At 51.7% G+C, this 26,489-nt stretch overlaps 1 protein-coding gene and 1 long non-coding RNA gene across 7 annotated transcripts in view; both read right to left on the reverse strand.

Annotated features, from left to right (window-relative positions):
* Positions 1–2,749: 2,749 nt before the first annotated feature.
* Positions 2,750–11,430, reverse strand: LOC139359292 (TBC1 domain family member 3B-like). Its single transcript, XM_071081916.1, has 12 exons — positions 11,352–11,430; positions 10,022–10,061; positions 9,453–9,533; positions 8,895–9,002; positions 8,456–8,565; positions 7,159–7,207; positions 6,513–6,633; positions 5,741–5,835; positions 5,279–5,344; positions 4,709–4,808; positions 4,198–4,350; positions 2,750–3,219 (listed from the first exon to the last, which is right to left on the reverse strand). The coding sequence occupies exons 1-12, from the start codon at positions 11,405–11,407 to the stop codon at positions 2,750–2,752; spliced, it is 1,449 nt and encodes a 482-aa protein (XP_070938017.1). The 5' UTR covers positions 11,408–11,430.
* A 5,188-nt stretch (positions 11,431–16,618) lies between these two features.
* Positions 16,619–26,489, reverse strand: part of LOC139359537 (uncharacterized) — an 86,595-nt gene continuing 76,724 nt past the window's right edge. For 4 of the 6 annotated variants that reach the window (XR_011615584.1, XR_011615579.1, XR_011615583.1 and 1 more), the window contains one exon: positions 21,972–22,055. This is a non-coding gene — a long non-coding RNA (uncharacterized lncRNA). Of the gene's footprint in view, positions 17,540–21,971; positions 22,056–26,489 lie in introns of those variants that run through there. The other 2 variants (XR_011615580.1, XR_011615581.1) reach the window with 2 other exon arrangements.

Genomic DNA, 26,489 nt, shown 5'->3' on the forward strand with positions numbered 1-26,489 from the left:
AGTTTCCTTTAAACATGAAGTTGTAAATATAAACAAGTAGGCCATTCACAGAAATATATAAAACATGTCATAGGAGAGGTGGCACTCTCATATGGCAATAATTACGACAGACGCTGGCAAATGACCTGAGTGACTCGGAGTGACCTGAGCACTGAGTTTCAAACGCCGTCCGTAGGACGTCCTGCATCCCCCAGACCCTTTCCTGGGTCCTCCTGTGCCCCAACACTCCCTAGACCATCCGACCTCAGGCCACCAACCTCTCCGGTGCCAGAGGAGTCTCCGTTCCTGAACATGCTGGTCACCATCAAGAGCAGCTCCTCCTCCTCCAGGCAGCTCAGCTTATACTCGTCCATGCAGAGAACCTGGATGGCGCTGAGGTGGACACAAGCCCTCAGCTCCCAGTAGACACCCTGGGCTTCCTCCCACACCTCCCCCCGGCCGGGACTCCTGTGCTCATCTGTCTCTCCCAGTGCCCAGCACAGGCGTGGCACAGAGGAAGTGAATGGACTGATTTGAACACATCATCCTCGATTCTCCTTCCCCGCTCAAGCCCTGCAGCTAACCCATCGGCGAGTCCTGGAGGCTCTGCCTCCAAAATACTGCCTATCCCATGTCCAAATGCCTCTCACCACATCCACTGCTACTTGCAATTCTGTGAGTGTGGAAACATTTCCACAAAATTGGAATGAGCAGGTCACAGCGGCGCCTGGAGGGAATGGCTGGGGAAATGTGCCCTCGCCTTGTTATTCTATCCGGGCCCACCCAGCTGAGGATGGGGGACCTGCCACCACCCTCCTGGCAGTTCCAGACTCCTGGGAGCCAGCAGGTGAGGACCCAAGAGTGTTTTCAGCCACCTGGCTGACCTGGTCATCAGTCACTCCCACCTTGGCCTAGGCCTCTACATGGTACAGATCACAGCTCATTCCAACCTGGCATTACACTGGCCTGTGCCCTGTCCTCAGGGTCACACCTGTCTCCCAGAAGCCGTGCAACCCTGGAAAACCCAGGAACCTGTCTAACAGTCAGGTTCCTCCTCTGTGCATTAACAATGACATTGACGCCTGCTTTGCAGGGCGCTGGGAGGGTAGAGGGAGGTGTACGCTGGAGAGTTCCCCGAGGGCAAGGCCTGGCTCTGCATCACTCACTCTCAGATCCTCAGAGCCTGGAGCTGGCCCAGCATGTGGCCACCATTCCCTAAGAGTTGGATTTGATCCGTGAGTGCTGAAGGCAGGGGATAGAGCTTCGACAGACCCCCTGTGTCCTGTCTTCTTTATCTGCAGCTTACTCATCCTCTCCCCTTTCACATGCACCCTGCAGAGCAGGTGTTCACTGAGCTTCCACAAAATTCACTACATCAGCTGATGGATACTGGGGCCTGGATTCACTGTCAAAGTGTTTCTCAAAGGGTGCTCTCCAGAACACCATGGAAAACTCATTTGCTGTATAAGTTTGAAAACCCCTGCCCACAGGTCTCCCCTTGTGTACGAGCAATCAGCTCTACCATTCAGCCCAGGTGTGTGTTTGCTGAACCATCTGGAGGAAGCTGAGGTGACATGAGCTGAAGGCAGAGGGCGAGTCCGAAGTGGGATCTAGGGACAGGTATGAGAAGTTAGGCAAAAATAGGATAATTCCAGCCTTAATAACCTTAGATAATAGTTCACATTATTATTTAGTTAATAGGATTGTACCCACGTTAAATTGCTAATTTTTTTAAGAGGGGAAGTCTGACTCGGTCACCCAGGCTGGAGTGCAGTGCTGCAGTCATGGCTCACTGCTTTCTGGAACTCATGGGCTCCAGCAATCCTGCCTCAGCCTCCTAAGTGGGACCATAGGCACCCGCCACCATGCCAGGCTAATTTCTTTGTCTTTTCTCTAGAGACAGGGTCCACCTGTGTTTCCCAGGCTGGTCCCAGACTTCTAGACTCAAGTGAACCTGAACGTCCTGCCTCGACCTCTCAAATTGCTGGGATTACAGGTGTGAGCCACCACACCCAGTCTAAATTTGTTATGTGCCATGGAACTGCAAAACGTCATTATTAGGGGCAGTTGGATGGAAGGTGTAGGAGGCCACTGTAGTGCCTTTTCAATCTTTTATATCTAAACTAATTTCAACAGAAAACATTTATTTTAAAACATGAAGGGGGTTAATCATCTATGAGTTGAAAACACAAAGGCAGGCACACGGTGTTGTGGGAATTCAGAAAGCTGGTCACACGGCTGGGGGTGCTGGGAGGGGCTGGGCATGGTTGGCTTTGTGATCTGGGGGCTGGTGTGTTCCATCTGTGAAGGTCTTTCGAGCTGCACACTTTCTTAATCAATTTTCATAAGTTTAACAAAAAATAAAACGAGGACGTGAAGTTTGCTTGGGTTGTTAAGTCTTGGGAAGTTATCCAGCCATGAGCCCTGCCCCAGATGCTTCTAGAACCCTGGAGGGAAATGAGAATTTTCCAAGTAGAGGTGACAGAGGCAAGGCCCTGAGGTGGGAGCGCGCTGCTGCTCGTCCCTAGCTGTAAAGGAGCCGTCCTGGTTGGAATCAGTGCTGGGTGCAGTGCAGGGCTGGCTGGAAGTCCATGTCCACATTGTGGCTCAGTGCGGTGAAAGCCAATCTCACCCCCTCCGCAGGGTGTTCCGCCTGCCAGCAGGTGGCCAGCTGGTCTTCCTGGGATACGGTGCCATTGTAGAAATTGGGTGCAAGTCTCTTGTCCGTAGACGGGGTGCCCTGTTGTAGTGGGATATCTCCTGGCCTCCCTCAGTCCTGATGGGCCTGGGCAGGGCCTGGTGTCAGGGTCCCCGCGGGCTTCTCCAGCTGGCCCTGTCCCACAGTCCCGGGGCTGTCCAGGACACATTCAGAAGGGACACGGACCCAGCAGCTCTGTTCGAAATCATAATGGGGGAACCAAGGGCCCCCTACATCCAGGTCCGTCGGGAGCCGGGGCATCGAGTTCCACTCCAGGAATCTCCAGGAACCCTGAGGTCTTCCCTGAGCCGGGACCGGGCTGGGCACATCCTGAGTGTCCACAGGGTAGGTGTCTTCCCGGACAGCCACACCAGGACAAGATGTGGAAGAACGAGGTGCCCATGGTGGGGAAACTAACCAAATGGGCCGCTGGAACCGGGCTGGTGGGCCTGGAGGGGTCTGCCTGTCCCCCTTGCAGAGGGTCGTTCTGCCACTTGAAGTCAGCACAGGCCTCGGTGCCGAGGACCCTTGCTCGGGTTTGGCTGAAAGAAAAACAGACGTGGTCAGCGTCTCCACTGAGCCCATGTAGGCCTTTCCCGGCCAGGCCCCACCTGCCTGGGTCTCTGGAGTCCTCAGGATCTCTGTGTGGCCCCGGGGTCTGACACTCAGGACATGCCTGTAGTCTGCTGATCCCAGAGGGAGGGGTGTGTGCTGCCTGGCATGGGGAAGCTATCAGGGCATGACAGGTAGCTCCTAGGACTGCCCCCAGGGTTCGGACTGGCTGGGGGATTCCTACCACACACCCTCGTCCCAGGGCTGTTGGGCCAGGGATACAGCCCCCAGTGAGAACTCAGGTGGGAGGGGACTTGGATGTCACCCAGCCCCTTGTCACCTCACATGGGGACCCATCTCCACAGTGGGTGATTGGACCTGGATGTGGGTCACCCTCTGCCTTCCTGGGCTGCCCAGTCCATGCCAGGACTGACCGTTCCCACATCTGGCTGAATTCTTGGCTCTGGCTCTCGCCTGGGGTGCAGCCTGTGCCCTCTCCCTGAATGCTCTGGGGTCAGGGACACCCGATTCCCTTGTCTCCCTGGCTCAAGGCTTGTTGTCCTGGAAACCTTGGAGGAGCGTGCAGGAGTGAGGGGCCTCTGCTGCTCTCTGAGGTGGTGGGTGCTTGCAGGGAGGGGCAGGGTTTCCCACAAATGGGTCTGGCTTCTTTAGTGCCCTTGATGGCCTTGTGATGGGGAGACAGAGACACTGTGGAATGTGGGAGGCGGCTTGTTGGAAGGTCTTGCTCACATCGCCCTCCTGCGGGCACAACACATCCAGTACACACGCACTGAGCGCCTGCCGTGAGGACCGGTGGGCCTCCTGTACTTTCTTAGAGTCCAGGAGGAAGAGGAGGAAGAAAAGGTGAAGAGGAAGGCCCAGGTAGTAGGGTTGCGGGTCTCGGGCACTCCCCTATTATTGACTGCCCCAGAGGGTGACATGGGGGGGGACATGGCACTGGAGCTCACCTGGGGGTGGCAGGTCCCCTTGCTTCCTCGTTAGTTTCTTCGTAGAGGCCCTAAGATGCTTGAGCAGAGAGTCATCATCCAACTCCCAGGTATGGAAGAACAGGTTCTGAAACCGTGCCCACAGGCCAGACCTGGATGTCTTCATGAGGCGCTCTAGGGACAGGGTGGACATCAGGTCAGGAGAGTTCCCTGGGAGGGGGCACAGCTGATACCCCGTGGCCACTTCAGTCTCCCACTAGGCGATGCGGGAATCTTTTGTGGCCACCCCAGGGGTTTGGATGTGCACAGGAGACCGTGGCTGGGGGAATTGGGTAGGGAAGTGCTCACGACATTCATCTGGGTCATGTGGGGGACGGGCTCGGTGTCACTGTGCCTTGCCCAGCCCACCTGGCCAGACCTCCCTCTGGGCCAGAACAGAGGATCATGAGGACAGTGTGAGGAAGCTGCCCTCGGGTAAGTCAGCGTCTGACCCCAGGGCTCCCCAGGCCCAACTGGGCACATGTAGACTTACTCCTCTGAACTTTAAAGGCAATGCTTGTCATCGGCATCAACACCTGTTCTCCTTCCAGCAAATACACGTCCCACAGGCGCAGGGTGAGCCCAAGAGAGATCTGTGGGGATAGCAGGTGTGGGAGACTGTAGCCCTTCCAGGCTGGGGCTGGTGGCTCGAACTGAGCCCACTGGGGCTTCAGTCCCCAGAGTCAGTGACCTTCCCCATGAGGGTTTCCTGAGCCCTCCAGGGCGCTGGGTCAGACAAGGTCTTGCAGCTCCTCATGGGGGGCACTCATTGGAGTGGGGGTGTGGCTCCTGGAGAGAGGGGCTTGCCCAGGGCTTGAGGCTTCCCTGATCCCTCCCAAGTCAGGTCTTGGCCCAGTCTGCCTATAAGGCTGGTCCTGAGCTCCAGTCATTGCCCTGGGATGACCCCTCTTGGGCAGAGGGTTTGGTTTGGGTGTCCTGTGAGGCCCCCCCTGTGGGCGGAGCCTCCTGTGGGCTGTGGCTGAGCCAGACCCCCAGGCTGGGGAAGCAGGGCACTGCAGGGCAAGGAGGGTCCCTGAGCCAGGGTCTCCCTGTGCCTTCTTACCCCGTCATTCAACGTCTGGAGAAGCCAGCCTAAGGAGGAATCCTGCACGCAAAGACCTTCCTTGTCCTGATGGGAGGAACAGAGGTGCTCAGGGCCCCCTGGGCTGCCCTAAAAACCTCCCTCTTCCAGGGCCTCTGAAGACCCTTCCCCTAGTGCAGAACACTGGGCGGTGTCCAGGGCTCCCCACAACACCGGCCCCTTCCCACACTCCCGGTGGACACACTGCCCTTTGCCCTGCTCTGCGGGAGCTGGGCCCCCATCCCTGTGCCTCTGTCTCCTCCAGGGCAGGAAAGGAATCCAACTCCCAGCCCATGGAGAACCCGACGTCCCAGGTCAGGCCCTGGCTGGACTCATCCAGTCACCAGCCCCACCAGGGGCTCCAGTCCCCGTTCCTCCAGCGCCACGGGAGGCAGAGTCTCTGGGGAAGAGCCCAAGCTTGCTCCCCAGACGCCATAAACTCACCAGATGCCACCTGGTCTTGTGTTGTGACGTGGGGACCACATGCTCCTGATGGTCTTGGAGGCCCTGGACTGTCCTGCCATTTGGGCTGTGGAATCCTGAGAAGCCCCCAGCCCATCAAGAAATCAGAGCCTTCCCCCAAGATGTGGAGCCATCAGCAGGAAGAGCTGGGCAGCTGGAGAGGCCCCCAAACCTCAAGGCCTTTCACCCTCCCATCTGGTGACCCACCATGCAGCCTTTGCTCTGGGGACGTGGGGCAGGAACATCCCCTGGAGCCTGGCTGGAGGTTCCCCTGGACGCCTCCTGGACCAGGGTGCAAAAAGGGCAAACATGACTTGAGGCCACCACACGGCAGCCAGAGCAGGGTGGGTGCTGGGCTCTTGGTCGTCTCCTGGAAGTGAGTTCAGGCCAGGGGACACAGGTTGGGGAGATGCTGCCACCTGGGATTGGTCGGCCCATTCATGGGCACCAAGGGCAGCAGGATTCTCAGGGATTGGAGAGTCAGCTACACAATCAGATCCAGAGGGCGTGGCAGCAGGACACAGAGGGTGGCCACGGGGAGGATGAGATGCCCTCCGCTGATGGGGATGAAAGGCGTCTGACTTGGGCTTTGGGGTCAGCCGCGGACCCCTGTGGGACCCTCAGCAGAGACATCCTAAAGACTCCCAAGGAGCTGGCCAAGGAAGGTGCCTTGGCTGAAAGCTGAGATCATCTGGCCAGGGTGGCCATCCCTGGGTCTGACTGCATGAGGTCCCTTGGGCACCTGTTCACCTACCCTGCAGGGAGTGCCTCTCCCTGGCCAGCAGCTGCACCAGTGCCCAGAATGCATCCTCCTCAGGCAGATAAAGGAGGAACAAGGCCGCGATGTGGCTCAGGTCCCTGCAGTAGCCCACCTCCTGCAAGAGCCAGAGTCACCGTGAAAGGATATCACCTGGGAGGACTAAGGTCACCTGGGAGGACTCATGTCATTGGAGAGGGCAGAGGTGACTGGGGAGGCTTCCTCTGAAGAAGAGGCTTCCTCAGGATGCAAATTCATTTCATGACAAGAGCCAAGTCCATCAGGCACTTCAGCACCTTGTCCAAACTGTCTCCTGATGGCACCATCCCGCATGCGACCCTGCCAAGCTCCTGGGCTTTGGGGCAGCCCCAAGAGGAGGGCATCATTTCTTGTTCTGAGAAGTGGTGGTCAGACCCAGGTGACACCAGGAGTCCAGGCCCCGACTCCTTTGTGTCTCAGCTTGACCCCTTGAGACCACCCCCTTGCTTGGAGGTTTATGCCAGCAGTGAGCCGGAGTCCTACCTCCTATATCCTGGTGGCTCACAAATACTAATTTTAAAAGAAGCAGCGACACCCCCACCAGACACCCACTCCTGTGAACAGGGAAATACTGCCCGGGAACGTCACTGCCGGGAATACTCACCGGGTTATACTCCGAATATGCCAGGAGGATGTAGAATAGTTCCCGCTGCCTAGGAAACAGAGAAATGAGGCTTTTGTTTGTTTTGTGCAGATGCCGTAAGTTTCACTTTGTCTACAAAGCCTAACAACAAATCCCACTTTAGGTTCAGATGATTCACCAGATAAGCAGTGAGCTCTTCAGGGCCTTTGACTTTGAGGAAATGTTTCAGTAAAATCCACATCTGTGACATGCAGATAGCCCAGTTGTACAGTGACTTGCCTGATCCTTTTCACTCTGAATGATTTTCTTTATTTATTTTCAGTTTGCATACACGCCAGTTCAGCCTTTGGGTGTACAGTTCCTCCACGGTTGTAAACCAATGGGCAGAGTCTCCTGGCGACCGCTCCAGCCCCTCCTGAAGTGACTCCTTCATCTTCCAAGTCTCCAGGGTGGCCCCTATGCACCCGGCCTCTCCCTGATCCCTCAGCCCCCGGCCACCCAGACTGCTTCTCAATCCCTATGGTTTGGCCTTTTCCAGAATGGCCCAGGAATGGGAATCCTACGTGGTAGCTTATTGGGTCTGGCTTCTTTCCCTCAGCAAAATGCATCTAGGATCCACCCGCGTTCGTGCGGGCATCACTGGCTCATTCCCTTTTCTCACTGGGTCTTCCGTTTGAAGGGAGGACCAGCCTTGCTCTCCCCCTTCCCATGTTGAAGACTGTCCCCGAAGGCTCCTTGTGTGAGTGACGATGAATCAAGCAGCGGACGTGGCATGCAGGTTTCATGTGGACATCAGTTTTCAAATCAGTGGGTTCAATATTTGTGATACTTTGGGGACACGTGGTTCAAGTCCATTGAGCTTTGTGAGTCACTGCCAAACTGGCTGCCAAAGTGGCTGTGCCATGTCCTGTTCCCAGCAGACCAGGATGACAGTTTCCAGGACCCCTAATTGCCCCAGCATTTGGTGCTGTCAGTGTTGCCTGGAGAGGCTCATGGGCCCTCCATCCTGCCACCCTCCCGTGAGTCCTACCATGGGTCCCCGTGGGTCCGGGAGAGCACCTTTCACCATTGTGCATGATTTTGTTTGCTGCCTTTTGTCTCCTCAGGATCCTCCTGGGTTCTGGCCCCACATGTTCCAGTCTGGCCCAGGGCTTGGAACCAGGTGCTCAGTTCATGGTGCCGGCTGCTCCCTGGGTCAGGGGAGGTCTTGGCAGCTCTGTCATCCCTCCTGGGTGACCCTGGCCTCTTCTCCGGGGAAGCCCCCATCCCTTTCGTTCACTCCATCTCTGTTGAGACCCTGTGGCTCCCATAGGCTTACTTGGTTCCGTATCGATCCCTGAAGAAGATGTGAGTCCTTAATGTCCTGCTCATGTCCACATCGATCTGGTGGATGTGTTCAGATGACCTCTTGCCCTTCTCCTTCATGACCTGTAGGGCAGGGCCAAGAGGAGGAAGCAGCCTCAGAACGGATGGAAGACTCCCAACCCCAAATGGCAGTCAGCCCACAGTCAGCACTCCGGGAAGGAAGGAAAGCAGGAAGGTTTCCTTCTGCACAAAGCTGCTTTTTGGCTTGTTACTGAAGCCGGGGAGGGTCACCAGAGCCAAGTTTGTCTGTGGCGACTATGTCACCGTCCGTGCCCAGGATGTGCATCTGACCATCCTACCCACCCCCCAGCCTGGGCTTGATGCTCCCTCCAGCTGGAGACCTGAGCCCCTGACACGGCCTGTCCTGTTTGTCGTGCTCCGGCTGAGCGTACCTTGTATGTTCTGGGGTTTTTCGACTTGACTTCCTGTATGTTCAGCAGGACTGACCACACTTGGCCCCGGATGTTCATGGGAATGCCCTTATATACTCGATCTCTCAGCTGTGGGCAGAAAACAACCTGGTGTCACAGGCCACGGGGCGACCCCAGTGAGGACCAGAGCCCGAGGATTCTGGAAATGGTTGGTTTTGGCCCCATGATTCCTCGTTAGAGGTGACATTAAGCTGGGAGACAGTCTCCCTTCCCAGGACTGAAAGAGTGGATAGACACTCAGAGTCGGGACTCTGATCTGAACATTCTCCTTCCTTTGGGTCACCAGGGCATCCCTAGCCTTGAGCTCCGGGTGGTCCCAGCCCTAGATTCAGATTCCCTCCCGGCAAGGTGACGCTTGCACGAATAGGCAGGCAAATCACCGACCAGGCCTGCAGTCCTCTGGGTGAGGACAGTGTGCCACCCGCCCTCTGAGAGGCTGACGGTGCCAGGCCACAGCCATGGGTGCCCGTCCCCTGTCTCTGCAGAGTGGTTCCCGGGGCCTCTCCCTCCACACATTACCTTTTCACTGTTCTTATATGTCTCCCATTGTCCCAGCATTTCCATCCACTTGCTCTTTCGTGTTATCTCCCGCCGCATTTGCTGTCAAATGGGGAATGTTGGAGTTAGCGGAGCTGCCAGGCTTCCCAGAGCCGCCCGTGGATGCTGGATCTTGGGCTCTGGATCCCTGGTGGACCCAGCTGGAGAGAGCCAGGGAAGGGCAGACCCTAAGGGTTGAGAGCCTTTGAGCAAATGAGCGCCAGTGGGCTGGCTTTGGGACCCCGGGACGTGCCATCCTCAGGCCACAGACACACCAGTCTTAGGTCAGGTCCCAGCCTCTACGTGGGGTCCTGACACAGGCGGGCAGCCACCCCCAAGCCACAACTGTGGTTCTCACTTTGGAATCTTATCAAGCTGCCAAAGTTACAGCAACCTGGGGTCAGTTCCAGCAGGGAGTGCTGCCCCTCCCAGGGACATCGTGTTGCCCTCACCCGCCACTGCCCCGGCCAGCTGCCTCCTCTGCCTCACCGACCACCCGCCCAGTCCCCACATCCCTGGACCAGCCCCCTCCCCATGCATCAGGCTCTTACCTTCGCCTCCTGAGCAGTGGCAGGAGGCAGCTCTGTCTCACTGTAAGACAACCCAGGCAGAACTGAGGACCTGCACAGGGCCTGGAGCTCCCCGAGACTGGGACCCAACCCCCAGAAAGGACAGGCTCTGTCCCTATCCAGCTCAGCGCTCAGTCCAGGAAAAGACACAGGGAAGGGAGGACAAGGGCCTTCCTGTGGGGCTGACTCCCAGGAGGGGCAGGACCTGGGAGAAGAGGGAGTGCGGGGCCAGCCTGGCCGGGGTTACTGGGGCCCCTGGTGTGGGGGGTGGTCAGGCTGCACAATGGGGCTGCCCGTCCTGGACTGGAGGGGGTGCTTTCTGCTGGAGCTGAGAAAGGTCAGGCCTGAGGTGGGATGGGGGCTGCCCAGGGTGGGCGACTGGGCCCTGACAGGAGTCCCTCAGGGAGTGACCACATCACACCACCAGGGTCAAGGGAGCCTGCCCTGAGACCTTCCCGGTGTACTCCTGGTGTACCAGGGCCCCATCCCACTTAACAGCCCCAAGGCCCTTGCAGGTTCTGACTCCCAGTTTCCACCTGCCTCTCCCTGCACCTGACCCACACACCCTGCCTTTCAGAAGTGGCACGGCTCATCAGCTCCCTGCCACCCTACCTCCCCCGGGATCCTCTGTCCCTCCATCCTATGAACCCTAAGGGATGGACTCCTGGCTGGGCTCCTCTTACATGGCCCCAGGTCCTTTCCCAGCACCAGACCTAGGGTCTCTAGCCACAAGCCCTGCTGCCTCCCTGGCCTCACCATGAAATACCCAGAACGGGGCCCTGCCCATCTTCTCCCCCATTCTCCTAGGGCCACCGCTCCCATCGTTCCCATACCTTTCCCCCTTCCCCATGGGGACAGTGAGGGCTGTAGCTCTAGGGAAATGAGGGAGGACAGGGGCAGGTGGGCCCTCAGAGACCCGCTGGACAACAGCCCTGAGGCTGGGCCAGGCGTCCCCTCACCCTGTAGCCACAACCCTTGGATTTCACTGGCGTTGTTTCCAAGTAGACATGGCCAGACCCTCAGGCTACCCCGCTTCTCTTGTGCTAACTTGGGGACAGAACTGCTGAGAGTCCAGGGGCCTGACCTAGGCCAGTCTCCATTCCCACTCGCTCCCTAGATGGGCCCCGCCCCTCTGGCCTAACAGCAACCTCGGGCTGGACCTGCAGGGGAGTCAGGGAGGAGTTCTGACCCTGGAAAGGAGGTTGGCCTGACCCGGCGAGGCAGTCCTGCCTCAGAAAGGCCTTTCTGAAAGCAAACCCATCCCTGAGCTGAGAAAGGTGCTTCAGGGGTGAGGGGAGCACAGAGGACTCACTGCACAATCCCAAAGCGATCAATGTTGTTGTAGATTCCAACAGGCTCAGGCCCCATGTCCTCTGGCAGCCCGGCTCGGTGTCCCTGTAACCCAGAGGGAGGCTTGGTGAGGGGTCCAAGGCAAAGGGTGCAAGGGCCTGGGGGTAGTGGCCACCCGTGCCCACTCTGTGCTCCTAGGGAGCCCAGGACCCTTTGACCAGGGCGCACTGGAAGAGGCCTCCCTCCAAGGAGCAGACCGACCTGTACCTTCTCATACTTCATGATGATATTCTCTCGCTCCTGTGCCCACAAACTATCTGCATCCTCTACGATTACCATCCTGTGAGACAAAATCATCTAAAAGTTACATTGTACTTGAGAACTTCGGAGAACACCTGAACCGTTCCCGCCAGGCTCCCAGATGCTGGTTGGCTGCGTAACCCCCATTCCACCACCGCCCCCAGGTAAAAAGGCGCCAGACCTAGTGTCCCACACATGCATGAGTCTCTGCAGTCTCCAGTCCCAAGCAGGGGTGGGCATCGTCCCAAGGACTTGAGGACAGTGCGACCTCGACAGAGAGTCCCATCATCCCCAAATGCCATGAAATGGGGACACACCTGCCCCAGCAGGTTGAATAGTGTCCACCTGCCAAGGGTGAAGGGCCCATGATGGGCTATTCCAGGGATATGGAGGGAGACTGGGGTCAGCGACCAGAGGTCTCTGTACAATCGGCCTCCTGGGATGCTCAGGACCACAGAGATGTCCAGTTTCCTACAGGGAACAAGATCTCTCCTGACTGCTCTGTTCTTCTCCACTCATCACTTTGGCTCCCGTGGCTGTTGAGTCTGAACAGTGAAGCCACTTTAGGAATAATGCCAGTTGAGCAGGAGGGTGTTCGGTTTGGGGGATGAAAATGATCTATTGTGCTAGTGGAAACCCTCACTCGGGGAGGGACTGGACTCCACCATTCTGAGCTGTCCCTACAGGAGGGGGCTTCATTTTCCCAGGTCGCTGAGGAAGGACAGTGGGTCCTTGGCCCCAGAGAACACCTGGATGGACCATCCCTCCTGGGAACACTTGGGGCAAAAGGAGGGCGAGGCCTCGAAAGGACCAGACAGAGCAAGAAATATGTGGAGAGAACCCCAGTGCCCGGACCCCTTTGAACAGAAGAGAAGATAGTCTCCCCCCAGCCAGCCCTCCAGGGCTCCTTCATTTTCCACAGCTACCCAAGGACAGAAGGTTCCCCAGGACAAGGGACCATGTGTGTTCAGTGAGGCCCACAGCCACCATCAGGACCCAGCTTAGGGCACAGAGGTGTTCTGAGGACCCTCCTATTCCCCCACCCACAGTGGATCTATCCCAGTGGCTCTGCCAGGGCCAGGCTCTGCCCCATCAGGATGGGAAACCTGGGAAGACTTGGGATCTAGGGCAGGGAGGTCACAGGGTTCAGGCCTGAATTCCAGCACAGCGTACGGCAGGGCTGAGAGCAAAACCCAGGGTCCTGTCTGGATTCCCAGGCCGGTAACCGCCTCCCTGACCCCAGACGTCTCACCTGTCGAATGGGTACACTAGGGAACAGCACTCACTCTATGAAGCCACCATGAGGACGAAAGAGCCAATCGTCTACACTGGCAGTGTAGAACGGGCGACCGGTGAGTGCTCAGGGATGACCCTCCTCGGTAGCTGCCCAGAGGCCAACACCACCCACAGCATAGCCACTGTCCCCAAGTCAGCCTGGAGGGAAGAGAGCAGGTCGCACTCACCTGATTCCGATGAATCAGTTGGCCTGCGTTATGCCTCTCAGGTAGAAAACCTTTGAGTCCACAAAACTGGTCCCAGATACCACCGTGCGTGTGTAGCTGATACCACTGTGCGTGGGTAACTGCCGTAGAACACAGAGGCAGGCCGGAGAGCGGATTGGTGCTAAGCACCAGTGACATTCTGAGGTCATGGCACGCATCACAGTGGTGCCTTGCCCGGGTCAGCAGGGCCCAGAGTCAGGGTCCTCCGCTGCCTGAGGCGGCCACATGCCTGCCTGCGATGTGTTTGTGTGCATGCGTGCACACCTGTACATGGGTAAACGCATCTGTGCACGTGTGTGTGCCTTCTCTGGCCAGGCCTGGCTTCCCCATTCATGTGTGCACCCAGTTCCTCATCACTGTCACCCCCGAGGCCCAGGACCAGTATCAGAGCATCCACGGGTGTTCCCTCACCTCAGCCCTCCTCGCCCAGGGTGGTGTGGGATACACATAAGGATGGAGGGAAGTGACCACTACTGTTGAATCTCAGAATACAAATGCTACTGCTATTACTTAATGGTATTTTCGTGTCTCTAATGGTATCTTTTTTTTAAATTTCTGATATTTTAACTGAGTATTTCTCACCATGACCCTTGAATGTTCTAGCTAGAGGATCCTGTGGGGAAAGTGCCAGGCACACAGTAGGGCCTCACTCTATTCCAGACATGTTATCTAAAATCTGGTTCATCTGTCCTTCCTGCCAGGGCCTAGGGGATGCCAAATTCCAGGGTCCAGAAAGAGCTTGGGATAAAATGAAGCTTCAAGGGGTGAACTTTGACCTGGACTCAGTCTGCCTGTGCCACTCAAACGGAGTCTCAAGTCCCAAGATAGGGCGTCCAGATGCCTCAATGCAGGGACCTCTGATCGACACCTGCTCCCCTGTACTCATTAGCAACCTCACCCACCCTACTCTCAAAGCACACTTGGCCCTCATATCTGGGAGCTATGCATCTGTGGATTCAGCAACAGCAGATGGAAAACATTCAGAAAATAAATTGCATGGTTATGTCTCTAGTGAACATGTGCAGACTTTGTTCTTGTCATCATTCCCTAAAGAATACAGTATCACAACCATTTATGTAGCATCTGCATTGTATTACATATCACAAATAATCTAGTAATGGTCTAATGTCTACTGGAGGATGTGAATAGCTTTTATGTAAATACTAGGCCATGTTATATCAGGGACTTGAGCATCCATGGATTTTGGCATCCCCGGGACCCTAGAACTAATCCTCCATGGATACCAAGGGACAATTGTATAAACTCACTCAGGAAGTCTGCTCATTTGAGGAAGGGCCCAGTTCAGTTCAGACAGGGACATCATCCCTGGACTACTGTCCATCCATCCATCTATCCATTCATCCATTGGCACCACCCTCTAGTGCTGTCCCAGTGACAGCCCTAGCAAGTGGAGACATTTAAAAAGACCGGTTCACGTTGTCCAGCTTTGAGGTCTTGGAAGAAGTTGCACCAGTGTGAGAATAGGGGGTCAGTTTCCTCCAGGATCCAAAGAGCGTATCAGGGCCCCTTGGGGTGAGGAAAGGAGCGCAGCCTCTCCAGCAGCCACACGGGCTGCAGTAGGATGGGGCTGCGACTGGCCCTGTTTATCACTTGGCCCTCATCAGGGAAACAGAAAGACCAGGGGGCAGAGGAGGAACATGGGGCAGCTGGTTGCCTAAGCAGAAGGCACCTCAGGGAAGGGGTTTTAGTTTGTTTTCACACTGCTGTAAAGAAATGCTTGAGGCCGGGCGTGGTGGCTCACACCTGTTATCTCAGTACTTTGGGAGGCCGAGGCGGGTGGATCACCTGAGGTCAGGAGTTCAAGACCAGCCTGGCCAACATGGTGAAACCCCGTCTCAACTAAAAATACAAAAAAAGTTAGCTGGGCGTGGTGGCGGGCGCCTGTCATCCCACCTACTTCGGGAGGCTGAGGCAGGAGAATCCCTTGAACCTGGGTGGCAGAGGTTGCAGTGAGCCTAGATGGTGCCATTGCACTCTAGCCTCGGTGACAAGATTGAAACTCTGTTAAAAAAAATAATAATAATAAATACTTGAGACTGAGTAGTTTATAAAGGAAAGAGGTTTAATCGACTCACAGTTCAGGGAACTTACAATTATGGCAGAAGGCGAAGGGGAAGCAGGCACCTTCTTCACAAGGCGGCAGGAGGGAGTGAGTGGAGAACAAGGAAGTGCCACACTTTGAAACCATCAGCTCTCCTGAGGACTCCCTCACTCTCAGGGGAGCAGCACGGGGGAAACTGTCTCCAGATCTAATCCCCTCCCCCAGGTTCCTCCCTTGACACAGGAAGGATGAGTTTTGAGTGGGGACACAGAGCCAAACCTATGAGGGTCTCAGCCTGACTTGTAGCTCTCCAGGGCTGAGGCTGAGTACAGATCTGCTGGCCCTGCTCTACAGCACCGGGGGCTCTGCCTGTGCGCCCCCATCTGCTGCTTCCTGGGGTGGTGGCTGCTTCCTGAAGAAGAGGTTGGATCTGCTCTCCTACCCACCCCTCTCCAGGGCCTTGTGGTGCCCTGGCCACATCTTCCCAGGGTAAGGGCAAGAAACTGGGCTCCTTGCCCTTCTTGTTGCTTGGGTGACAATCCTGGGGTCATTTGTAGGCCCTATCACTGTTCCTCCTTCTAAATGGAGAGCATTTTGGCAAATCTTCCTGGTAGAGGCCGGGGGCTCATCCCTGTTATCTGTTCTAGCTTGGTAAAGCCAGGTGAAGACATCTGGGCAAGCAGAAAGTAGAGTGGCCCCCAGGAAGTGTGGGTGGAGGGTGCTGGCCTTTGGGCTTGCCTGGATCAGCGTGTGAGGGGGTAAGATTATTAGCAAGTACGGTTGTCAGGGCTAACATCAGGAGGCAGTAATAATGCTGGTGGGGGTATGGTGGTGTGGCTGGCTTGGTGTGGGGCATGAGAGCCAAGGTTTGTCAGCTGACAGAGAGGCGCCTGACCCATGGACTAGCGGCTGTGGAACCCAGTGGTTGCCCTTAGTTCCCGGATCCTGGGAGATTTCTGGAACCTGGGCCTGGGGCAGCCTAGGGGTGGAGGTGGTGGGTGACAGGGGTAGGGGTCTCTGCCTCTCTCTTTCAGTAAGAGGGAGAACCAAGAAAGGCACTGAAGCATGGTCTGCAGAGAAGGCGCCTGTGCAAACACCAGGAGAATGAGGGGCCTGAGTTGTCTTCATTTCTCCTAAAAACATGCATTCTGTCCCAGGACACCCTGGTGAGGGCATGAAGCACAAAGTATGTGTGTGTCTGTGTGTGTGTGTGTGTAGGTATATGCATGTGTATGTATGTATGTGCACGTGTGTGTGCAGGTTTGTGCATATGAATGTATTTATGTATCTGCATGTGTGTGCATGTGTGCATGTGTGTGTGTTGCAGGGCTTTACAGTGGACAGGATGTGGGAAGGCAGCTGCAGTTCCAAGCTACAAGTCTTTCTGATAGAATGATTAAGATTCCCTGGACCACAGAAAGAGTGTTTCATTTGCACCCATTTTTATTAGCATTTAAATCTGCATTATTTGTAGCAGGTAAACCTTACGTTGTTTAACTATTTTTAGACACATTTACACCAGCGTTCCCCAAACTTTTTGGCACCAGAGACCAGGTTTCTTGAAGACAACTCTTCCATGGGCCCGGGAGATGGGGAAGGGATGATGCGGAGATGATTCAAGCCCATTACATTTATTGTGTGCTTTATTTCTATTATTATTTCACATATATTTCTATTATTATTTCATTCCGCCTCTCCACTATCTGTGGGCTAACAGGCTGTGGTAGTTTCCTAGGACTGTTTTACAGGACCACAGACTGGGCACCCTCAACAACAGAATGTTACTGTCTCACAGTCCTGGAGGCCATGACTCCACCATCAAGGTGTCAGCAGGGTGGGTCCCTCTGAGGCGGTGCAGGAAGGCTCTGTTCCAGGCCTGTCTCTTGGCGTGTGGGTGGCCATCTTCTCCCTGCGACTCTTGGTTAAGGGTGACTCTGGTGAGGGCTCAGAAGAGGAGAGCCGGACAGAATGTCTGTAGCATATGGAGGGGGTCAGGCCTGGTGTCTCATGCCTGGAATCTTAGCACTTTGGGAGGCTGAAATGGCAGGATTGCTTGAGGATGAGACTTCTAGACCAACCTGGCCAAGATAGGGAAACTCAGTCTCTTAAAAAAATAAAAATATGGAAGGGAAAATTCATCCAGATGAAGTCTCAGATGGCAATGAAGAACATGTTATTGGAAACTGGAGGAAAGGTGATGCTTGCCATAAAGTGACAAAGAACTTGGCTGCATTGTGCTCCTAGTGTTTTCTGGAAGGCAGAGCTTGTGAGTGATGAACCTGAAATTTGGCAGGAGAAATATCTAAGCAAAGTATTGAAGGAGCAGCTTCATTCTCTTGAATGTTTCTAGGAAAATGAAAGAAAAGAAGAATGATTTAGAGACAGAACTTATAATCAAAAGGGAAGCAGAACTTAAACATTTGGGAAATTTTTAGCCTTCTCAGCCTGTCCATATTGAACAGATAAGAAAGTGTGTTTGGGAGAGAACGAGGGTGTGGGTCAGGAGGCCTGCATGGATCAGGGCTGTGCTCTTCACCAGGACAATGGAAGAGAGACCCTGAAGGCAGTTTGTAGATCGCTCACGCTGCACTCTCATCACAAGCCCATGGTGCCAGGGCAGTGACAGCAGTACGGTTTCCAAGGAAGGCCCTGGGGCGCCCTGAGGACCTTGGGGTTTGCTTCCCAGCACTCCCTGAAGTCACTGGTCCCCACATTCTGGTGTGGCACTCCTTGACTGCTCCAAGTGTTGCTTAATGGGCTCCTGTCCAGGGGGGAAGTGATGTCACCCCTCCAGGGGACACAGGCAGAAAACCCTTCGGCAGCTTCCATGTGGTGCTAATTCTGCAGGTGTACAGATTTTGCTTCTCTCTTATAGAAATGGTGGAGTCAATGAAGAAAGTAGCAGGGATGGATGTGGAGCTGACAGCTGAAGAAAGAAACCTCCTATCTTTTACATAGAAGAATGTGATTGGAGCTAGAAGATCCTCCTGGAGAAGAATCAGCAGCCTTGAACAGAAAGAAGGAAACAAGGGAGGAGAAGACAAGCTGAAAATGATTCAGAAATAGCAGGAAATGGTGACTGTTGTACAATAGTCTCCCCTTATCCGCAGTTTTCGTTACCAGTGGTACAGTACAATAAGATATTTTGAGAGAAAAAGAGATTACGTTCATATAACTTCTATTAGTGCATGTTACAGTTGTTCTGGTATTAATCTTTTACTGTGCCTCGTTTATAAATTAAACTTCACCATAAGTGGTATGTATAGAACAAAACATAGTATATATCAGGCTTGGTATTATCCATGGTTTCAGCGTATCCACTCGGGGGTCTCAGAATGGATCCCTCTCAGATAAAAGGGAACTATTGTATTTTCAAGAAAAATGATGAGTGGTTTGGGTTAACTTTGTCCCATTCTTCTTTTTATTGAAAGACTCAGGTTTATTTTTAAATCCAATATCGTAGTTTTTAATCTTTGGGTTTTACACAACAGAAATTATCTGGGGGAAGGAAGTTGCTGTTACCTGAATATGTCCTAATTTTTGCCTTTTATTTTTATGGTTTTAGAAATTGTCTCTGAAAAGGGAGGCTTGTTTCTTTCGAGTGTCTGGCTTAGTTCTCAGGCTTATGTCTCTCAGTAATTTGGCCATAGGGATTGGCATTTGAGGTCACAGCCTAGTGCTCAGATGACTGCATATATAGTGCACATTTTATATCTTGGAAGATTTTTGTCTTTTACTCATGTGGATTAGGCTACAGAATATTTCAGGGCAAAGGCGAATATCTTTTTCTCCTGGAAGCTGCAGTAGTGGGCAAAAAAGTGAGATCCTGTCCCTAAAAATAAAGTTGTAAGCTGGGATTGATGTTACCACTACCATGAAATATTTTGGGTCAAAGAATTTCGATGACCAATAGACAAGTTTTGTGTCCCAGAGGAATGAGGAAGTGAGAAAGCTGAAAGAGGTGAAGAAAGAAGTCCATGAGCTACACTGTGGGACTTGGGCTAGCTACGAAAGGGAGCAGGAAGCAAAGAGAGCAACTGATACTTTGGCAGAAGATGTGAAAAGTTCGAGTCTGGATGTCTTAGATGAGAAACATGCAAAAGAAAGAAAGAAGGAAGGAAGGGAGGAAGGAAGGAAGAAAGGAGGAAAGGAGGAAGGAAGGACAGAAAGAAGAAAGAAGGAAGGAAGGAAAGGAAGGAAGGAAGAAAGGAAGGAAGGAAAGAAGGAAAGAAAAGAAAGAAAGAGAGAAAGAGTGTAGATGTCTTGATGAGTCCCTACATAGAAACAAGAAGAGAAAAGGAACTAAAAGATGAAGCCATGGGCCAAGAGTGGAGCATTACAATGTAAGACTTCTAGGATGGAGCAGCACAGTTAGGGATACGGACAAGTGCAAGTCTTGGAGTAGAAGGCACAGAACTCTATTGACTGGAATGTGGCCACACCACACCTTGGTGTGATCTCAGGTATTGGATAGGTTGGCTGAATGTGGGAGAGGGGCCTAGAGATCTATTGATGACAGAAACTGAGAAATAGAATGTAGAATATCGGCTTGTAAGGAGGAAGGGTTTGGAGTAACAGGAGAGGAGTCACTGAGTATGTGAAGAGCTAGGAGAACATGGAAACCTTTCGTCTCCTACAGCAGTCTCTATTTGAAAAGCCATCAGGGAGATAGTTGATTCAGAAAATAGTTTTGCTTAGCTAAGATAAGGATGCAATTACAGAAGAAAGGGTGAGCGAATGATTTACAGTGGAAAGGAGGTTCCAGGAGCATGAGAGGAACCTAGAAATGTCCAACAGTAGTGCCAAGAGTTCATAGAAAATAGGAAGCAAGCGGCCGGGCGCAGTGACTCACGCCTGTAATCCAAGCACTTTGGGAGGCCGAAGCTGGTGGATCACGGGGACAGGAGATTGAGACCATCCTGGCTAACATGGTGAAACCCCGTCACTACTAAAAATAGAAAAAAAAATAGCCAGGCATGGTGGTGGGTGCCTGTAGTGCCAGCTACTCAGGAGGCTGAGGCAGGAGAATGGCATGAACCTAGGAGGCAGAGCTTGCATTGAGCCGTGTTCGCACCACTGCACTACAGCCTGAGGGACAAAGTGAGATTCAGTGTCAAAAAAAAAAAAAAGGAAAAAAAATACAAAACAAGCTGGGTATATGCGTTTAGAGGTGCTGTACATTTTCAGGAATATAAATGAATAGAGATGAGTGGCAATAGCTTTTTTGGTCCATAGATTTTTGGTAGACTAGTTTTAGATCTCTTCCACTAAAGGGATTACCTGTTGAACGTTGTTAGGAATGTAAGTGCTCAAGGCAAACTGCCTGGGTTTGAATTTTATTCTGTCCCTTGCACCCTGCCTGAGTTCAAATCCTAGCTCTGCTTAGGAAGTTCTTTTAAGGGGATGATCTTTGAGCAAATGCTGAGCTCCTGTTTTCCCAAGTAATGGACACAATAGTTGCTACCTTGTGAAGGATTCATGTAATTGACCAGCGTTTACCAAGTAGCATCCGTGTTCAGTTTTAGTCACTGGTGATTCTGTAGTTGGGGAGTGTGAGGCGGTGCTGGGGTGGGAGGTGGTGTCTGCCTGTAGCACTTAATTGCAGGCAGAAAAGAAAAGATACTTTTGATAACCCAGAGGCAGCTTTTCTCTGCTTTTGTGTCAAAAGAGAAGAAGGGAGTTTGGACAGGGATAGGAATTCTCTTTAATACAAGCTCTCTTCCACAAAACCAGAGGTAGATAGAATGTGTAATAATTCACAGAATTTCTAGACTGAAACACTCTGATTTTTTAAAATTTATTTTTTATTTTTTCAGGTTGAGACAGCTAAAGTTAATCTGTGGCGATGTTTTGGATGCACTGGACAGACACCTCATTCCAGCAGCAAGGTTTTCTATTACAAAATGTAGGTTCTATACTAGAAAGGAAAATGTAAGATTAAAAGTTGGCCTTTTTAGAATCATGACTTTCTTCTATGTAGGTTTCCAACTTTTATTTAAAAATAATTGTTTAATGTTAGAAGGATAGTTGATGTTGGAATCAAAAGATGGTCAGGCTGTTATAAAAATGCATTAGCTTTTGCTTTAGTTATTTATTTATTTATTTTTATTTTTATTTTTTTTGAGACGGAGTCTTGCTCTGTCGCCCAGGCTGGAGTGCAGTTGCCGGATCTCAGCTCACTGCAAGCTCCGCCTCCTGGGTTTACACCATTCTCCTGCCTCAGCCTCCCGAGTAGCTGGGACTACAGGCACCCGCCACCTCGCCCGGCTAGTTTTTTGTATTTTTTAGTAGAGACGAGGTTTCACCGTGTCAGCCAGGATGGTCTCGATCTCCTGACCTCGTGATCCGCCCGTCTCGGCCTCCCAAAGTGCTGGGATTACAGGCTTGAGCCACCGCGCCTGGCCGCTTTAGTTATTTATATTCTTTTGCTTTCATGGGACCTTTCTCATTCCCCTCCCTCAAACGACCACACATTGCACAGTGCTGGCTGAATGTTTCATGTAGAAAGTTTATTTTGTGATTAATACACTTGTGCCATTTCTTGGAACAACCTGCTTGTTTAATTATAGTCTATCAAGTGATAATTTTTTCAATATTTAGAGGCTCCTCACTTAATTTCAGTGGGATTTTTGGTTGCATTTAATAAGGAAAATAATATGAAATGGCTCAGAAATAAAAAAGAAACAAAGTCAATTATTCCTGAGAGTTTCTAAAATTATTGAAGTACACTTGTTAATTGTTAGTGTAGAACCTACATTTCATAATAGAAAACCTTGGACTTGCCAGTGGTAGCTGCTGGAGTGAGGTGTCTGTTCAGTACATCCAGAACGTTGCCTCAGATTAACTTTACCTCAGTCTCAACCTGAAAACATAAAAATAAATTTTAAAAAATCAGATTGTTGAAGTCTAGAAATTCTGTAAATTATTACACATTCTATCTACCTCTGATTTTGAGGAAGGGAGCTTAGTATTGAACAGAATTCCTTTCCCTCTCCCAACTCCCTTCTTCCCTTTTGACAGAAAAGCAGAGAAGAGCTGCCTCTCGGTTATCAAAAGAATTTTTCCTTTCCGCATGCAATTATGTGCTACACACACACACACACCACCCCCCACCCCAACACCCCCTCACAGTCCAAATACAGAATCACCAATGACTAAAACTGAACACTGGTGCTACTTGGTAAACGCTGGTCAATTACACGAATCCTTCACAAGGTAGCAACTATTGTGTCCATTGACTTGGGAAAACAGGAGCTAAGACATTTTCTCAAAGATCATCCCCTTAAAAGAACTTTCTTAGAGCTAGGATTTGAAGCCAGGCAGGGTGCAAGGGACAGAACAAAATTCAAACCCATGCAGTTTGCTTTCAGTGCTTAGATTCCTAACAAGGTTCCACAGGCAATCCCTTTAGTGGAAGAGATCCAAAACTAGTTAAGATACCACAAATCTATGGACCAAAGAAACTTTTGCCATTCATCTCTATTCATTTATAATGCTGAAAACGTACACACCACCTCTAAAGGCACATACCCAGTTTGCTTTTTTTTTTTTTTTTTTTTGAGATGGAGTCTCGCTCTCTTGCCCAGGCTGGAGTGCAGTGGCACGATCTTGGCTCACTGCAAGCTCGGCTTCCTGGGTTCATGGCATTCTCCTGCCTCAGCTTCCCAAGCAGCTGGGACTACAGGCGCCCACCACCAAGCCTGGCTCATTTTTTTTGCATATTTAGTAGAGACGGGGTTTCACTGTGTTAGCAAGGATGGTCTCGACCTCCTGACCTTGTGATCCACCTGCCTCAGCCTCCCAAAGTGCTGGGATTACAGGTGTGAGCCACTGTGCCTGGTCAATGCATTTTCTTTTTCTTTTTGGAGACACAGTCTTGCTCTGTCACCCAGGCTGGAGTGCAGTGGCACCATCTCAGCTCACTGCAACCTCCGCCTCCAGGGTTCAAACCATTCTGTCTCAGCCTCCCAAGTAGCTAAGATTACAGGTGTGTGCCACCACACCCGGCTAATTTTTGTATTTTCAGTACAGACGAGGTGTTGCTATGTTGGCCAGGCTGATCTCGCCTCTAAAACCATATGATAGAATGGGTCGCATAGCCCAAGAAGCAGGACTGCTTCTACTGTAACCTGAAACCACTATGTAGCCCTTTCCTGTCCTAGGCCTCACACAATGCTGGTAGATTTCCTTGTCACTTGGTAAGGTTTAAAGCAGTGTTCCTAAGTGGGGAATATGCTGCCACCAGAGCCCAAAGAGGCCTGGCAGGCATTATGCTTGCTTCTTAGTGGTGGGAAGTGCAAGATGGAATCATTTGACCTTTACTTTGGAAGGAGACATCCCCACTATGTTTGAAGCCACTAAAACTTCACTAGTGTGGCAGGCCCCTGAATCTTTGTAGAACCCTCTGGAACACATGTCTTACCCAGGCCTCCAACAAGTGCTTGTATTTCTTGCTCATCTGGTCCAAATAACATCATATCATTGATATAGTGGGCCAGTGTAATATTCCAGGGTGTTCAGATGGTCAAGGTCCTTTCAGAAGGTATTTCTACAGAATGCAAGAGAGTTAACACAACCCCAGGGCAGGACTGTAAATCTGTACTGTTGTGCATCCCACATGAATGTAAACTTCTTCCAGTTAGGAATGGAAAAGAATGCAGGCAGGTGCGGTGGCTCATGCCTGTAATCCTAGCATTTTGGGAGGCTGAGGTGGGTTGATCACCTGAGGTCAGGAGTTCAAGACCAACCTGGCCAACATGACAAAACCCTATTATCAGGGGGAACCAGCCTCCAATATTTCAATGTAAGTTCCTTTCTATTTTCCCTAAGTGCCAGCTGGTCTGAGAAATAAAGGGAAAGAGTACAAAAGAGAGAAATTTAAAAGCTGGCTGTCCGGGGGAGACATCACATGTGGGCAGGTTCTGTGTTGCCCCCTGAACTGTAAAACCATCAAGTTTTTATTAGCAATTTTCAAAGGGGAGGGAGTGTACGAATAGGGTGTGGGTCACAGAGATCACACGCTTCAAGGGCAACAAAAGATCACAAGGCAGAAGGTCAGGGCAAGATCACAAGGTCAAGGTGAAACTAGAATCACTAATGAACTTCCATATCCCGCTGTGCACGCATTGTCATTGATCAACATCTTAACAGGGTTCAAGAGCAGAGAACCGGTCTGAATAGAATTCGCCAGGCTGGAATTTCCTAATCCTAGGGTGGGCATTTTAGAGACCCACTCTGGGAATGCATTCTTTTCCCAGGGCTGCTAATTATTAATATTCCTTACTGGGAAAAGAATTCTGCAATATTTCTCTTACCCGTTATCAGTAATAACAGAAACATGGCTCTGTTCCGTCCGGCTCCCAGGCAGTCAGACCTAATGGTTATCTCCCTTGTTCCCTGTTCTTTTTGCAAGGGGCCCAGATTTCATATTGTTCAAACACACATGCTTTATGAACAATTTGTGCAGTTAACACAATCATCACAGGGTCCTGAAGTGACGTACATCCTCAGCTTATGAATATGATGGGATTAAGAGATTAAAGACAGGCATAGGACATTATAAGAGTATTGATTGGGAAAGTGATAAATGTCCATGAAATCATCACAATTTATGTCCTACTGTCACGGCTTCAGCAGGTCCCTCTGTTCGGGGTCTCTGACTTCCTGCAACACCCTGTCTCTAGTAAAAATACAGAAATTGACCAGGCATGGTAGCAGGCACCTATAATCCCACCTACTCAGGAGGCTGAGGCAGGAGAATCACTTGAACCTGGGGGGTAGAGGATGCAGTGAGCCAAGATCACACCCCTTCACTCCAGTCTGGGCAAAAGAGCAAGACTCCATCTCAAAAAAAAAAAAAAAAAAAATGCATTGGCCAGATTAATGGCTAACAATAGCACACACCTACAGCCATGTTAACCTGCTCTAACAAAAATACCATTTGTAACCCAGCAAGCACAACTGGGGCTATTCCTAGGACGAGTTTGCCATATCCTTCAGGAACTGAAGTTCCTGCATTTCTACCATTTCTACTTCACTTACAACAGACCATTGCATTCTGGTTAAGGTCAGAATTAAGTGGGGAAAACATGACTCCTGCATTCATGAAGTCTTCAAAGGTGGCTTTAATCTCTGCTGTGTTCCCTGGACTGTCATACTGTCTTTTATTTACTCTCTTGGATGGAGGAGGAGGGAGTAGTTTCAGAGGTTTCTACTTGGCCTTCTCCACTATGATGGCCCCAATTTTACAGTCTAAAGAAGAAATTATTGGGAGAAGCCATCTACCCTGCATTCTGAGTATCCCTGCACATTCTTACTAATATGCTGGGAAGACAAGACCTTGCTTCTCTCTACTTAGGAGATTTCTCAGGGTTGTACACACAGCAATGAACCTTGAGAGATGAGCTAACATCTCCTTCCAGGACAAAGAATAGACTTGCATACTGCTTATAAAAATAGTAGATTTCCGGCCAGGCACGGTGGCTCATGCCTGTAATCTCAGCACTTTGGGAGGCCGAGGCAGGAGGATCATGAAGTTAGCAATTTGAGACCAGCCTGACCAACATGGTGAAACCCCGTCTCTACCGAAAATACAAAAATTAGCTGGGTGTGGTGGTGGGCATCTGTAATCCCAGCTACTCAGGAGGCTGAGGCAGGAGAATCGCTTGAACCAGGGAGGCAGAGGTTGCAGCGAGCTGAGATTGAGCCACTGCACTCCAGCCTGGGTGACAGAGTGAGACTCTGTCTCAAAAGAAAGAAAAAAAAGAAAGAAAGAGAGAGAGAGAAGGAAGTGAGGGAGGGAGGGGAAAGAAAAAGAAACAGTGGACTCCCATAAAAAGGAATGCAATCATGTCCTTTGCAGGGACATGGATGGAGCTGGAAACCGTTGTCCTCAGAAAACTAACACGGGAACAGAAAACCAAACATAGGATGCTCTCATTTCTAAGTGGGAGTTGAAGAATGAGAACACAGGAAACATGGTGGGGAACAACACACACTGGGGCCTGTTGGAGAGGTTTTGGGGAGGGAGAGTATCAGGAAAAACAACTAATGGATGGTGGGTTTCATACCTAGGTGATAGGTTGATCTGGGCAGCAAACCACCATGGCACACGTTTCCCTTTGTAACAAACCTGCACATCCTGCACATGTACCCTGGAACTTAAAACAAAAGTTGAAGGAAAAAAAAATGGTGGATTCCCTAAACTCAGTGATTTTTCCCCTGTAACACAACCCACTTTATGTATAGGCATCAATCTGGATCTTCTGCATCGCCTCTGTGGGAACTGGGGACAAGG

Source organism: Macaca nemestrina, chromosome 17, assembly GCF_043159975.1.
Source record: "Macaca nemestrina isolate mMacNem1 chromosome 17, mMacNem.hap1, whole genome shotgun sequence".
In the NCBI taxonomy this organism is placed as follows: Eukaryota; Metazoa; Chordata; class Mammalia; order Primates; family Cercopithecidae; genus Macaca; species Macaca nemestrina.

What these genes read in the sequence shown, in the direction of transcription:
- LOC139359292 (XM_071081916.1), bottom strand. Translation starts at nt 11,407, where the DNA reads ATGGGGCCTGAGCCTGTTGGAATCTACAACAACATTGATCGCTTTGGG. An exon ending in CATATAAGAACAGTGAAAAG is followed by an intron (nt 9,003 to 9,452) that starts GTAATGTGTGGA and finishes TTCTGCCCACAG; the next exon opens with CTGAGAGATCGAGTATATAA. An exon ending in CATATTCGGAGTATAACCCG is followed by an intron (nt 6,634 to 7,158) that starts GTGAGTATTCCC and finishes TGGCTCTTGCAG; the next exon opens with GAGGTGGGCTACTGCAGGGA.